A 15,991-nucleotide genomic window follows, 5' to 3' on the forward strand; every position below is an offset into this window, starting at 1 on the left:
GACTTGTGCATAGTCTTCTTATGGCATATACCTCTGGAGCCTACCAACTACTTGTCGAATTCCATACCACATGACACTGCTGCTGTATAACATTCCAAAGGTTGACCAACATGCTACTAAGCAAGTTGTCATAATATATTTGACTGATCAGTGTATATAATTGTCTATTACACAATATTGTTTCTCCAGTGACATGTACATCTGTTGTCATTAGATCTGTTAACTTTCAAACATTGATTGTACACAAATACAGAATTTTACAAACAACTGACTTTGATGAGTGACAGGACAGACTTACTGCCATATTTTAAAAAGAATTTTTATTCCTTTTTAGCTGTTTGAATGAGGTGTGTCCCCTGTAAAATCATCACTGTCACTCTCATCGGTTGAGTGGACTGATTTAGTTAACTGTTGATATACTGTGCAGTAATATGAACTACTGACATGGCTTTATATCCAGAGATAAGGATTGCACCTTTCGAATAACACCGACCTGGCACCTAAAGACTTTTTAAAACTGAAGAAGCTGTGTTAGTACTTTGCTAACAATATTAGGATCTACAGTAACCCATTGTGGATTCATGAAACTACCAGGCCATTGAATAGTATAATAAAGAATACCATCTTGATGTCTCGGGGTAAAATTTACAATGGATACAATATTATATTAACAGTCAATATATTTATGGTATGAAACAGGTTTTACTTTGTGACTATATATAAAAGAAAGACATGAGTTCAGTGACCTTTTCTGCAAAAAGAGATGCAAAGGCAGTTATTTAGGTAAAATATTTATTTTACAGCTTTAATAAATATCACAATTCTGCATTTCTGTGTCTTTTTCCAACACAGCAGATCTATACAGATTAAAATTAACACATGACTGTCTATGAGTTTCACATGTTAAACCACTTTAGTAATAATGTTGGTAACTTCATCATATTTTCTGCTGCTCAGCCACATTTGTCATCATACTTTCTGCTGCACATTCCTCAGTTCTGAAGCTCTTTAGAGGAAGAGCTTTTCACAGCCATGTATTGGAACAGTTTTGATTTCATGTTTCACATAGTTTCTTTGACTAACTACATGACTGCAAGTGTCTATAATACACCATGATTTTAACTTGGAAATTGTCAGTCTTCTTTGATGGCAAAATGTAAAATTAACTGAAACCTAACTGGTTATCTGTTGGCTCTGTTACTTGAGGTAGAGCACGGAAGACAAATGCACACTGGACTTTACACACATGGTCTCCAAGAACAGCTGCGTGACTGAAAGATCTTGCAAGATTGAAGCAGTTGCCGATCTTCAGAGACTGGCAAATTGGCTGTCAAAATAAATGTAATATTAGACATACAATGCAATATAGTGTTGATTATTCAGTGGAAGGGTTATCAAATTAGCTGCAGATATTTTAAGTTCTTTACATTATATTTCACAAGTGAACAAGTTAAGCACACGCAACTGTCATGTGTTGTGAAATGAACAGAACGTAGTCTCATTTGCAAGAGAAAAAGCAAGTCAAACAAGTACAGCAACTGCTTAGGATAGTTTTTCATAATGCACATCATGTCTGGTTGTGATAAGTCTGACGATTAAGTAACATAGCATCCATTCTTCACTGTGTGATAAGGAGAAGAAACAAGATGTAGACAACGATAAGTAAAAGAATCTTCACAAGACTGTAATTGCTTGGCAGAAAAGCTCTGTCTGAGACTTTGTTCTTTAGGTGATGCAGGTGACAGAATATTCTTGGTAGAACAAGCTCAGAATCTAGGCCAAAGAAGGTAACATGCATGGGAGAACATCAACCAAATTATGAATATAAATGGAATTGCAGAACAAATTGTTTAACATGACTGAAACAAAAAAATCAGAAGTAAAAACAGGATTTCATTTCTTTCCTTGACACAAATAAGTCAAATAGTTACCATACCCTTTAGCATTTTGATTCATTAAGTTTAAGACGTCACCTGTGAGATGATAGAATTAAGCAAGAAACAAACTGTATAACCGCATGGACTTGTTTCCATTTTCAGACATCAATAGTAATAATGAAAAATACTGTTGCAAGGTCATGTAATTGCAGTTTAAACACAGAGCTACTAATAAATAAAACATTTACATTATCTGAAATATACATGTCATTTTCATCATTAAAAAACTGATGTATCTCTAGCTTATGTATTCTATCATCCATTACAGTTATCTAAAAACAATTCATACTGGAACTAAGCATTAATTAAAAAGAATATTACTTGTAATTGTCTGTACTTAGGAGACAGAATTTTCATGGACTTGATAACTATTCAGTTTCAGTGCAGTTTAATTTAATTTTTTCTGTAAATCTGTTGATGAGCAGATGGTGCTCATTAATCATAGTATCTAGAATCAACTAGAATTCACAACAAACATGAAAAATTGACCAAGTAAAGGAGCTAGTTTTACGCTCTTTCATTACCAAAAATGAAAGTTAAGCAGCTGCAATCGCTCCTCTGGAAGTTCTGTCTTTATTACTAGTGACTTGGCTGTGTCAGTTCAATTGTTGTCTGCCAGGCAGAGGATGCAGAACCAGCAAAGATGGTTAACCCACAGTTTCCTCGGAATACAACAAGGCCAAAAACCTCATGTGGCACAACTGGGAACCTCTTGTAGTTGTGTATGATGCATTACACATAATGAACAATACTCGGCAAACCATACTATATTCAAAAAAATCTGTTTTGCAGAGTGTCATAGTGACCAATCAGTTGCTTTGTCGGAGTGCTAGACTTATAGTACAGAAAAGAAAAAAGTACAGATCTAAGAAAATCATTGTGAATCTATACTGAATTAATAAAAAGTTTTATTGTTCCATTGTGAGATTGGGGGATTAAAAGATATCAGTCTCTTAATGGGCAGAAATATTGGAGATGCTGACTGGTGAAATTTTCTCAAACTAGCCATGTACGTGGTACATGAGTGGTGAATGAATGATATAATACTGTTGGCGAAAAAGTGAATCCAGATCAATTTACAGCTTGAATCTATGGTATTTTCCTCCATACTTTGTTAATTAACAGACCAGATTTTGAATGACACAAGTAAGGTTTGTTGCGTTTGTTGTTGGATGTTGCCCAGATATGTATTATAACTGATAATCATAAAAAACCTATTACAATTAAATAGAAATGCATGCAGACATACCCCTTCTGTGGTGCATGTGCACATGACGCAAGGAGATATTCTTTCAGCTGTCCCAACATCTATTGTAGTGTGCCCAACATTGCATGAAAGTCTGTCTTTCCACTGCTCCAGGTCTAAAGATGGCAATGCACTGCACTTAACCCTGGGGTTCCTGTTACAAATATTGTACATATTACTTGTTTGCCTTTTACAAAGAAAATTCATTAAATTTTACTACAGTAAAAGGCGCAAGTTATTCATACTTACAAGAAAGGTTCGGTTAAGTCAAGTACAGATCGCTGAATGTAGTCAGTATTCTCAGCGTTATCACATATCAGCTTAGCAAGTGTTGCTTTTCTGATCTCTGACAACTGGGCTTCTGTAAACCGCACTAATGGATCATCATTTTCATACCTGGAAACATTAATGAAAATTACCATAAAAATGTTGGTTCTAAACTTACGTATTATAATTACTGGAAATGCATGGCTTACCAAAATCTATCACACCGTCTAAGTAATCTGAACTGGTGTCCAATAATACAGGCAAAAGTTGGTCCTACAACTCCACCGACAAGAGGAGTCTCTGCCAAGCCACCAGGAAATAAATCAATATCATCCACATGCAGATACAGCCGCCGAAGCCTTTCAACTACTGGAGATGGTATTTCCCGTTTCAGGTCATCAAAATCACGTGCTAATGACAGGTTACATAGTTGTCGATACTGGTTGTAACCAGGTATACCATGATCTCTACCTGAAAAGTATTAGAAAGCATATATACAGTTGTCGAGAGTTTGTTTCTTCATTTAAGCCAGGAAAAAGTATTGTAGTTTCAATAAAGTACAAACAGTAACTTTGTGTGTACCTCGTTGTATGTTAATAGCAGCTAGATCCATCCCCGAGTATGGCATACGTCTGTCTTCAAACAAGTGGTTTGTAACTTCATTTGTTATGAACTGATCAAGTGTTTCCATGGGAGTTGCTGCTAGGCCTCTGATTAGATCATCAATCATTCCAGCTTGATACAGTACATCGGGATTAAAAAAAGTATCCCTTAACCGTACACCGGGTCTCCTCTCCACATAGCCTGTATCCATTCTGAGAAGTGACGGCCGTAATAAACTGTGCCCAAACCGGAAAGCAGCAGCTGCAAATTCATTCACGATTGTGGCATCGCATGTTGGATCGTAGCCTGAAATTTGTAGACCGTTAAGTTATCAGGTGATATATGATACTTTGTAATACTTCTACTTACAGTTCAAAGTTATAATTAGCAATTATGATGTGTTCACTATGTTGTGTTTTCCTACCTTTGAAATAGCCTTCTGGTTCAAGGGAAAGCCCATGTTTATGTAACCCTTCCCATCCAAAGAGACGTGGAAGAAATTCTCTAAATGTTATATGTTGAGTAATGGCTGACAATATACGTCGTGCAGTATGATAGAGTTTTTCATCATTCCAATGTGGATTCAGAATAGCAAGTCTGTCAGCAAGTCTGTTGTGCTCTCTTAAGAAAAGTGTATGTATTGCTGCAAGTCCAGGCTGTTCACTTGCCCTGGCATCACCTATTCAATACCACAAATAATTAGCCATTGCATGTGCATTTAACATCATTATTGCAGTGTACAGTGAGATAAGGGATTTCACTTTTTACAAACTACTCTTTTGAAACTGTGCATTTAATACACTTTTGTATGTTGTGAATTAACTAAAAAATCATACAACTCAGTAAGCTAATGAGTAAAGAAGAATCACCTGCTCGAAAACAAATTTTTGTTGTTGACTTGCATTCTGGATGTGTTGTGATCTGTGGTAAGAGTGGTTTACCTCGATTTGGATTTTTTGTTACATTCATCTTACCACCAGTGAATGTCCTAAGAGCATTAGCATCACAGACATCTGATCCATATACAAAGGAAGCATCAATGTATGCAGTCACCTGGTTCAGCTGCTCTCGGTACCCTGTTTGCACACATACAAATTCTTCTGTTTTCATTATGTAATATTGAGAGAATATTAAACATTAGCAGAAATGTAGATAAATACCCAGTGTTAGCTGTCCAGGCATTGAGCGCGTAACAGGAATGCACATAGCTTTCCCAGTGGTAATATTTACTTTAGGAAAGTAGGGGTCCCCTTCAGGTACTGGTATGGGAAAACACTCTGGATGGACTGTCTTCATGGCATCACATGGTTGGCAGTCGAGAATGGATTCTCCAACAAATCCTTGAAACACACATTACAATAGCATGTCATAATTTTGATGACACTTCTTTACCTTTCACAGGTATCAATGTACATACTGCTACATACCTTTTTAGTCTCCATTAGTAGTAAACAGTGGATGAACACAGCTACTGAATAAGGTGTTTCATTTTTATTTTTTTAAATTATTGCTTTCAAATACTGATTTGCAAAAATCAATGCCCTTTATTAACACTACCTAATCACAGATTTCATTAAAACTAGTCAGTTGATTTAGGATCCAAAATCTGTAAAAATCAAGCCATTATTCATTTGATTTTAAATTTCTAAATATGAGCAACAACCATAGATGAACTTGTAATTATCATTAATCCTGAACCCTAACAATATATTTGGATCTTCCCACCTGGTACTAATTTCCATGAATTCCAAAGATAGGAACTTTCACTTCAACACTTCTCCACATTCCAACAACCTCTTGCATTTAACCTCTATTAACCCTTTCCACTCCAACAGCGAGTGGCACTCAACAGTGTGAATTTTGTTTTCCATTCTGATGTTGAGCCTCATTTGAGAAGATTTTTTTGTAGCTCACACATGCTCCACTTTTTACACTGTACTAGGCATCAGTGCTCCCATTTAGGGAAGCCTGTGTTAACTTGGTCTCAAATGGTAGCAGTTGTGTCAAGAGAGAAGGTTTCAGTTATTACATTCAAGATAATAGGTGTGAAGCGGCTAGTTCTTCACACAGAGCCCTTTCTGAGGTACAGATTCTAGAGCTTTTAGAGGAATGATGCCTAATTGAAAATGAGAGTGAGAATGATTTTGACAACAATGATTTTGATGATGACAGTGATTCATTTGTAAAAAATCATCATCATCATCATCTCAGCCTTTTACCACATTATGTGGGGTCAGCATTGCTTTGCTGGATCCTTCTCTTCCATAAATGCCTAGCCAGTGCTGCTTCTCTGAGCCATCCCTTCTCCTGTAGGTCCCTTGCTACCTTGTCTTTCCATCTCAGTTTCAGCCTTCCTCTTCTCCTTGATACTTCAATTTCTTGGTCTTCAACAATTCTCTCCACATAGTACTCCACTCTTCTCTGCACATGTCCATACCATCTTAGCCTACTTTCTTGGATCTTCTTCCCCATGGGCCCCACTTTCACTGTTCCCCTGATGTACTCATAACATTCTCATTTCTGCCACTTCCATCTTTTTCTCGTGGGCTTTTGTAATTGGCCATGTTTTGGTAATACACAGCATTGCAGGCCTCAACACAAACTTGTAAAGCTTTCCTTTCATTCTGCAGCTAACCTTCTTATCACACAGTCCTCCACTCAGTTTCCTCCAGTTCATCCATCCACTATTTATACTGTGCTGTATTTCTGCATCCAGTCCTCCATCACTTTGCACCAGTGCCAGTTGTTCTCCTTGCAGGTTAATATGTAGATCTTTGGCATCCTTTGTACACATATACTCTGTTTTCACCCTGTTAATTCTCATTCCCCTTTCCTCTAGAGCTTTTCTCCACTGTTCAAGCTTGTCTTGAAGTGCCTCCTGGGTTGGTTCATAGATTACAACATCATCAGCAAACATCATGCTCAGAGGTGCCTCTTTTTTCACATCTTTGACTGGCACATCCATGACAAGGTCGAAGAGATATGGGCTGAGCACAGATCACCGATGTAGTCCTACTCTCACTGCAAATGCCTTTGTTGCACCTGCATTGCTCTTGGCTTGTGTCATTGCGCCTTCATACATGTCTTCTACCGCCCTGATATATTTTTCTGGCAGGCATTTACTTCTCAGACATCTCCATGTCTCTTACCTCGGCACTCTGCCATATGCCTTCTCAAGATCGATAAAGGCCATATGCAGTTCGGCTTGTACTTCTCTGTGCCTCTCCATCAGTTGCCTTAGTGCAAATATTGTGTTGGTTGTTCCTCTCCCTGGCATAAATCAAAACTGTTCTTCACATACCTCAGTTTCTAGATGCAACCTCTTTTCAGTTATCCTTTCCTAGATCTTTGTTGTGTGGGACATCAGTTTTATCCCTCTATAATTACGACAGTTTCGGATATCCCCTTTCCCCTTATATTCATTTGTAAATAATTAGAGTGAAATGCTGATCGAAACACTCCACCCTGAAAAGTTTCAAAATATATCACAGAATAAAAAGTTTTTTATTGTACCACTTATTTAAGTAAATTTGAATGAAAGAGTACTTTCTTTAATGTATAGACTAATGGTTCGTCAGGGGCCTCACGTTTCCACAAAGAGACTTGTGCAATTCTCTGTGATGTGCTTGCTGCCCAGCGGGGAGGAGGGCAGTGACAATTTAAGTAAGGATGCATGTCCTTATTACAGAGTGCAAAGGATTAACACCCTTCCTCCTCATTTTTCATTATGATTATTTTGTCATTATATTTTAATACATTTCATTTATATGTCATATTTAATTAATTTCTTCACTGTTTTTATGTTTTCATCTGTGTTATCCTCCTTCCTCTCTTTCTCATTGGTCTTTTTTGTCCCTCCAAGTTGTTAATTACCCTATTCATTTGTCTTCCTCCTAATTTATCTGTACTTCTTACTCTACCCTCTGGATCCCTAGAAAGACTGTGCACAATGCTCACCAGTGTACTATCTCTGAGCTACTTGCTCTGATACTTCCTCTTTTACCTTTGGCTACCCTTGTTCTCACTACAGGTGGGTCGCTCTCGTCCTGAGGTCTGAATGATCTGCCCTTCATTTCTAACCTTCCGTACCCTGTCCCTCTCTTGTCTCTCTTCCCTGAGGAAATAACTAATATTTTCAGTAGTGTCATGTACTTTTACATATGTACTGAAAGTACTATATACCTCATCTCCTAAAGGTAAGAACTCACCAACAGTTCTGTCTCATAATTTATTAGTTTTCTTGTTTGAATTTTTCCATTTGATGCAATCTATCTTTTTAAAACAGGTGATGATGATATGATAAGAACTAGAACATAAACTAACAACATATCTTTTATTGTGCAAACCTATTGAGAGGAAGAAGGTTACAAAATTTAACGAAGAAGGTTACAAGATTTAAAAAGTTAAAAGGAACAGAAATACTGGGAATAAAATAGTAATCTAGACTGATGAATAGATGAAAAGGAAGTATTTTCAGTTTTGTTCAGAGAGAGAAAGAGAAAGGTTTGTGATTCTACTTTAAAAGCAGAGGAAAGGTTACTGCAAAACATTAATATGCTGGTTCATATTACATAACAAACACCTGAATTGTGTAACACTAATATGGGAAAAACAGGGAGATAAAAATAAAAGAAAAAAATTGACAGAAGAATAAAATATCCATAACTTGGTGTAGAAACTATTGTATTACGGGCACTCACCTTTGTTGACAGGTGTGTGAGTAAGATCATGATCCAAGAGCTGACCAAACTGCATGAACATCAGAGAGTATTTAACATGTGGTTGACTAGTGTCAGGATGAACGTTCACTGAGATAAGTCGTGGACTTGGCAATGGTTTTCCAGTAACTGACATAGCTCGAGGACTTCCAACACCTGAAGCCAAAACAATAACCTTACTTTGTTTTTCTTTCAGAACAGTGTAGTTCATTTTGAAAGATATACAAAATTAAATCATATTTAGAGATTCATTGAAAAAGTTATGTTGCAACTCAACTGTGAAATTTGCTATCTTATTAAATAATGGTCTAAATCTGTTCAACGTGACAATGAGTTGCTTTAATACTTATTAATTCATTTGTTAATGTATAAAGAAACCACTTTGGAGGAAAACCTTCAAGAATGCAGGACAGTTTAAGGTATACATAAAAGAGAGACATAATTGTCAGAAAGACTCCCCTACACTGTACTAGTGATTTCCTACCATATAAATGTTACCCTTTTTCTCAGGGACAGGTGTATGTATCATGTTCAAATTTATGTCACATATTAAGTTATATGGTCCCTTAGCTGTATAAAAATTTTAAGCTTCTAAGTCAATTCACTCAAAAGAGAGGGCCATTTATGTCACATATTTTGATATTTGAAAGCTCACTCGTCAAAACCTACCTGTTGACCTAGAATCATGAAATTTGGCAAGAAGCAGGGTTTTGCAGTGCAGTCAAAGGAAAAAATCTGAGCAGTGTAAATTTGCAATTATATCACATGAAAAAATTTTTCTGTAATTTGTTACTAGACTCACTGTCTGTCCGTCCGTCCATTAAGACCCCTTTTTCTGAAAAACAGGAAGATGTATCAAGTAGAAATTTATGTCACATACTAAGGTCTGTACTCCCTTGGTGGTATTATAAACGTTAGCTTGTAAGTCAATGTAATCAAAAGATAAGGTCATTTATGTCACATACTTCGATACTAGCAAATTCACCCATCAAAAATTGCAGGGTACTTCCTGTTGACCTAGAATCATGAAATTTGGCAAGAAGCAAGGTTTCACTGTATAAGTAATAGAAAAAATCCAAAAACTGCTAATTTGTAATTATATTGCACAAAAAAAAATTTCATTTATCTTTTGTTATCCGTCGTCAGTCTTGAAACAGTCAGTAGTTCTGTATTCAGGATGAATGAATCCCAATGGTGAAAGTCAAACATCAGGCAAGGAATGATTGTATTGTTCAAATGATGCATTTTGGAATTTATCCATAATCAGATACCCAGGAGCAATTGCTGCATGTAGATATAGCATTCCAAGTTTTGTGTGAAAAACATAATCGCAGATCAAAGTTATCATTGCTTCACCATGTGTTACACTTTATCAATGGTGTAGTACCTCTAGATACGCAGAACTTAATATGTTTGGCCTTCTTAAAATGGAGAATGAGATCATTCATAGAAAATCACTCAGTAATACTTTTAAGAACATTGATTTATGTACATATACTAGTGTCATCTGCAAAAAGAACTAATTCTGCTTGTTGTATATTAGATGGAAGGTCATTTACATATATGTGAAACAATAGCGAACCTAAGATTGAGCCTTGTTGCACTCCGTAAATGATTTCTCCCAAGTCAGAAGAATATCTCCTGTTTACATTGGTTATACATTTCCATCTGCAGTACTTAAAATTTTGCCCCCTGTTTCAAAACATAAATAGATATCTACTTTAAATACCGTCATGATAAGCCGGAGGTAGTAGTCGAACAAATGCTCTTAAGGATTTTCCAAGTTCTGGACGTCGGAGATTGTTGCACCAGCCAGTAGTACTGCGATATCGGCTTGTGTGGTCACATGGCAGAGTCTGCTCATCACAGCGGAATACGCGTGGTATCTCTAGAGTCTCAGAGAGGTCAACATTTGGCAGCACAGCCATCAACTCTCGCAAGTCATGTGGTGCTACCAAGCTGCGCCCTGACTCCTGATCTTGAAGTTGTCTGTAATTCACACAAATTATTAATTTTTCCCCAAAAATGCAAAGTTTCAGAAATGCATTTCATTAAATTTAAGAAAAGTAGCAGAGGTGTAGTTTGGATCTAACTTTTAAAGTGATTGTTTCTAAATTCTCACAAATATAAGGTAAGGCATTTAGTATTTGTACTTCAAATTAATCAAAGGCTCATAATTATTCACAATATGAAAATAATGGAGGAACATTTGTTGAAATACACACATGAAAAAAAGTTTTGAATCACCCTGGTTTGCAGAACTCCTGAAGATAGATGTTTGCTGTAGACACTGTATCACAGACACAGTTCCTTTGACTGTTCAGTGATGTCACTAACACCCCCCCCCCCCCCCCCCCCAAGATGTAAACAACAATGCATGAACAGCGTCTATTAGATGGAGGCGGTCCAACAGCCAATCAGTTCCAGTCATTCCACCAGGAAGAAGGTACACGGCTCATGTTCTCTATAGTTCAACCATGTCTATACGGTCAATACCGCGGTTTGATCATGTTCACATTGTTACTTTGTGCCAGGAAGAGTTTTCAACAAGGGAAGTATCCAGATGTCTCGGAGTGAACCAAAGTGATGTTGTTCAGACATGGAGGAGATACAGAGAGATAGGAACTGTCGATGACATGCCTCACTCAGGCCACCCAAAGGCTACTACTGCAGTGGATGACCGCTACCTACGGATTATGGCTCGAAGGAACCCTGGCAACAACACCACCATGTTGAATAATGCTTTTCATGTAGCCACAGGACATTGTGTTATGACTCAAACTGTGCGCAATAGGCTGCATGATGTGCAACTTCACTCCCAACGTCCATGGCTAGGTCCACCTTTGCTACCACAACACTGTGCAGTGCAGTAGAGATGGGCCCAACAACATCCCAAATGGACCACTCGGAATTGACATCACATTCTCTTTACCGATGAGTGTCGCATATTCCTTCAACCAGACAATCGTTGGAGACGTGTTTGGCTGCAGCCCAGTCAGGCTGAACGCCTTAGACACACTGTCCAGCGAGTGCAGCAAGGTGGAGATTCCCTGCTGTTTTTGGGTGGCATTATATGGAGCCGACGTATGCTGCTGGTGGTCATGGAAGGCACTGTAACGGCTGTACGATACGTGAATGCCATCCTCTGAACGATAGTGCAATCACATTGTCAGCATATTGGCAAGGCATTCGTCTTCATTTACGACAGTTCGCGCTCCAATCATGCACATGTGAATGACTTCCTTCAGGATATCAACATCGCTCTACTAGAGTGGCCAGCCTGTTCTCCAGACATGAACCCTATCAAACATGCCTAGGATAGATTGATAAGGGCTGTTTATGAATGATGTGACCCACCAACCACTCTGAGGGATCTACACCAAGTTGCCATTGAGGAGTGAGAAAATCTAGACCAACAGTGCCTTGATGAATTTGTGGATACTATGCGACAACGAATACAGGCATGCATCAACGCAAGAGGACATGCTTCTGGGTATTAGAGGTACTGGTGTGTACAGCAACCTTGACCATCACCTCTGAATGTCTCTGTATGGTGGTACAACATGCAATGTGTGGTTTTCATGAGCAATAAGAAAGGCAGAAATGATATTTTTGTTGATATCTATTCCAATTTTCTGTACAGGTTCTGGATCTCTCGGAACCGAGGTGATGCAAAACTTGTTTTGATGTATGTATTAACAACTAGGGTAAATGTGACTGATTTATAAATTGAATACAAGAAAAAAAAATCAATCGTATAACACTTTTGAAGACCACTTACACTCCACTTAAGAAACAAGTATAAAATAAGATATGATGTATGGGCTACCTTTTTAGCAGCTCTACTATGTAGCTTGCCCTGCGAACCTCTCAAACTGGTTCCTTCCATTTGCTTCCTGTAATTTCTTTCTGATTATTCCTTCTTTCTTTCACTTACCAGTTGCCTGCATCTCATTATTTAATCTCAGTCTAGCGACACTTCTGTTTTCTCTCTTGCACCTTCTCTCTCTCTCTGTTTAGGATTTTGTATGCTCTTTCTTTGTCTGTGTATCCTGCATAACATTTCTTTACTTTTCCCCATTTACCATCCATCTCCTTCAATCAATGAAGAAGCTGCTAAGAAGTTTCAAAAATCTAGAGAGTCTACACTTTATTTTTTATTTAAATGCCTGTTAGGTCCACTTGAACTGTTTCTGTTTCAGTAGCCAATTAGTAGGTGTTCTTTCCCTGGCTCACAAAGAAATATCTGTTTATCCTGATTAGTACTCAACAGTCTTCGGGGGAGGAGGAGAGAGATACAATTGAGAATGGAGGAAGAGAATGAGTGGGAAAAAATTTGGTGACAGGAATTGTGCTTATGGAGTATGTAACTGGGTTTGGACTTCGGTGTAAGTTGCTGTAATCCTGTACGTAATACTTGGATATATATCACGGCACCAGGCCACTTAAAATATTCCGCCAATGGCACCTGCATTGGCTGGCAACAAGAGGCCACCTGTGGTGGGCCACATGACTTGTGCACACGGCAGAGCATCTGGCGTGCTGTCTACCAGAGCCCTCCTCTCTATAATTGCAGTGTAGAGCACGCACTCACTCTCATATTGTGTTCACACATATTGTAAGCAGCTGCTTATATCAGGACTTAGATTGTTTCTATGTTTGTGTTTATCTTCTCAACTGTTGTTCGCAAGTATGTGGAAGAAGAATAAACTTCGGTCCATTGTGACCGTGCTGTTGTTTGTGTCTTACAGTACAATACATAAGTGTTGAAAAATTAAAACATATATAAAGAGATGTGTGTGTGTCTTCCAGCATAGCTCAGAAGTGCTTTGAACAATTTCAAACTAATGTGGTACATACGAGTTAGGACACCCCTATGACATCTGGGGATGAGGGTGGGGGTAGGGAAAGAAAAGGGTGATATGTAAGCATAGAGCTGGAATACATGAAGCAATTTCAATCAAACACATTTGGTTATAAATCTAGGAAAAATACTGTGGCAGTAGGGCAACCCTAGGAGCAAGGTGGAAAATGTGTTATTTGAACATTTCTCTGGAGCATCAGAAGCAATTTCAACCAGACTCGACACACTTGGAGTAAGAAACCTCTAGCACCCCTAGGGGTGTGAAATGGGGACTTGTAAAAGAAACAGAGAATGAATAATATTAGTATCAAATCCACAGTGTCAGGAGTTTATAGACTGATCAGTGATAGTTATGATGAGGCTTAACCCCAAGGGGTGACCTGTAAAGCATCAATCTGGAATACTTGGAGCGTCTTCAGACAACTTATGACTTATTGTCTGGAAAAAAGCCTATGGGACTGACATTTCATTCCTTTTTCCTACATGATACATAATAGGATAAAAAATAATCTGGAAATCAGCTCATATAAAATAAAATATAACTGTTGTTTGGAGGATAATACCATACAGATAAACAGAATCCAAATTTCCCTTAATGCCATGCACATCAAATTGAAGAAAGAATGTACTGACTGGAAAACAAGAAAAAAGGACATAAAAATTTTGGGTTTAGTGAGATTAGTGTTAAACACTTGGGCAAAATTACTTCTAGGAAATTAAGAATTCTATTTAGTTGGAGTGTAATTAATTTGTATTTTAATGTTTTACAGTGATTACTGAGAGAACAGGATGAAAAATATGATGTTCATTCAATAATTAAATGGACTAACGTACACAGTGAAGGCAGCACATAATACAGAGAATTGAAACTTTTGTAAATGTTAGTTGGCAACCCAGTGAAGAATGCTGTAGTTTGAGCAATTAACATTTATTTAAACATAAATTCTAATGTCTTAGGATGGCATGCTCATGCTCACTCAAAGAGAATACTTTTGAAGAACAGCTTTCTGTAATCCAGTTTTTACTTTAGGAAAGTGTAGAACTATCAAAAACACTCTCAGATGAACAAACAATATGGCAGCAGTTGCATGACACATGTGAGTTTTTATGTGCAGGTGAAAAAGTTTAGAAATGGTGACAAAAGCATAACTGACAAGTACTACTCCAGTACTGATACCAACCCTGGCATTGCTAGCTCGTACTCATTCACTTACTGAAGAAGACCAATGACTTACTGTTCAACATACTGCTAAAAATGATAAGTTAGTGTCGGTACAACTCATTTCATCATTAAAAACAAACTGAACTACCATAGGATTTGTGCGACATGATTTCCCAGAGAGTTTATTATTCATCGCAAAGAACACAAACACTACAGTTGCACTAAGCTCAAAAATCATTTTAGTAGTAAAGTCATATGGTAGGAATGGTTGAGAGACCCTGAAAGGCAGGATAGGTTTTACCTATCATTTGCACCCATAGGCACCTTTCCCTAATGAAGTATGGAAGCTGTTTACAAAGAGTATCTGTTAAGTGTAGTGACTGATGAGTGTGAGTGTAGTGTCATGTTTGCGTTTAAGATGATGAGAGAGACCGAAGGTGACCCCCAAGTTTAATGTCCCAATCTGATAGACGGATCATCATTGACAGTGTCACATGCCTTCACTTCATGATACGCCATGTAGAGATTTGGAATTGAATCCGGGACATCTGGTGCAAAGACTGATGATCAACGACTTCACGCCACCACCCCTCCTGTTCCCTCTACTGTAAATGCAAAGGGGAAAATATCAACAGCGCATGGCTTACCTGGATGGTCATCCACCCAAGTACTGGCCACACCTGATGGTGCTTAACTTTGGTGATCTTACAGGAACCATTGTATCTATCTTGGCATGGCTGTTAACATTTCCATAGTGGCAAGGTGATACAATTCTCTACAGTATTTTACCTGCAATCAAACTTGTATATATCATTTTGAGGCGGAATCCAGGAACTGAGGCATATAGTGGGAGCTCTGTGAATCACCCACCTGTAAGAAATTCAAACTGCAACCACTGGCTAGTAAGGTCATATTAACCATCTTTTGGAGTGCTCAAGGTCCAATTTTCTGTGATTTATGGAGAGGGAGTAACACAATGTCAACAGCCTATGCTATTTAGACAAGATTGAGAACAGCATCAAGATTTGAAAATTTAAAACTTTCCCGGTGCACAGACTGTTCTACAAAATTTTGGGAGAACTGCCAGATGTCTGTAACTTGCTGGTACGATATTTTGGGTCTTCTGGCCACCTTCAGATTAATACTGACAAGCAATATGCTAAGCTTCCCTATTTAAGATACCACCGGCACATG

At 37.9% G+C, this 15,991-nt stretch overlaps 1 protein-coding gene across 1 annotated transcript in view; it reads right to left on the reverse strand.

Moving 5' to 3' along the window:
- Positions 1-805: 805 nt before the first annotated feature.
- Positions 806-15,991, reverse strand: part of LOC126115034 (uncharacterized) — a gene marked incomplete at its 5' end in the record, with an annotated part of 85,173 nt that continues 69,987 nt past the window's right edge. The window contains 10 exons of the mRNA XM_049915077.1: positions 806-1,327; positions 3,187-3,337; positions 3,433-3,579; positions 3,660-3,921; positions 4,033-4,359; positions 4,478-4,732; positions 4,923-5,129; positions 5,214-5,393; positions 8,754-8,927; positions 10,501-10,760. Of these exons, the coding sequence (XP_049771034.1) occupies positions 1,163-1,327; positions 3,187-3,337; positions 3,433-3,579; positions 3,660-3,921; positions 4,033-4,359; positions 4,478-4,732; positions 4,923-5,129; positions 5,214-5,393; positions 8,754-8,927; positions 10,501-10,760 (2,128 nt within the window). The remainder of the gene's footprint in view (positions 1,328-3,186; positions 3,338-3,432; positions 3,580-3,659; positions 3,922-4,032; positions 4,360-4,477; positions 4,733-4,922; positions 5,130-5,213; positions 5,394-8,753; positions 8,928-10,500; positions 10,761-15,991) is intronic.

The sequence above is a fragment of the Schistocerca cancellata genome, chromosome 1, assembly GCF_023864275.1.
Source record: "Schistocerca cancellata isolate TAMUIC-IGC-003103 chromosome 1, iqSchCanc2.1, whole genome shotgun sequence".
NCBI lineage: Eukaryota > Metazoa > Arthropoda > Insecta > Orthoptera > Acrididae > Schistocerca > Schistocerca cancellata.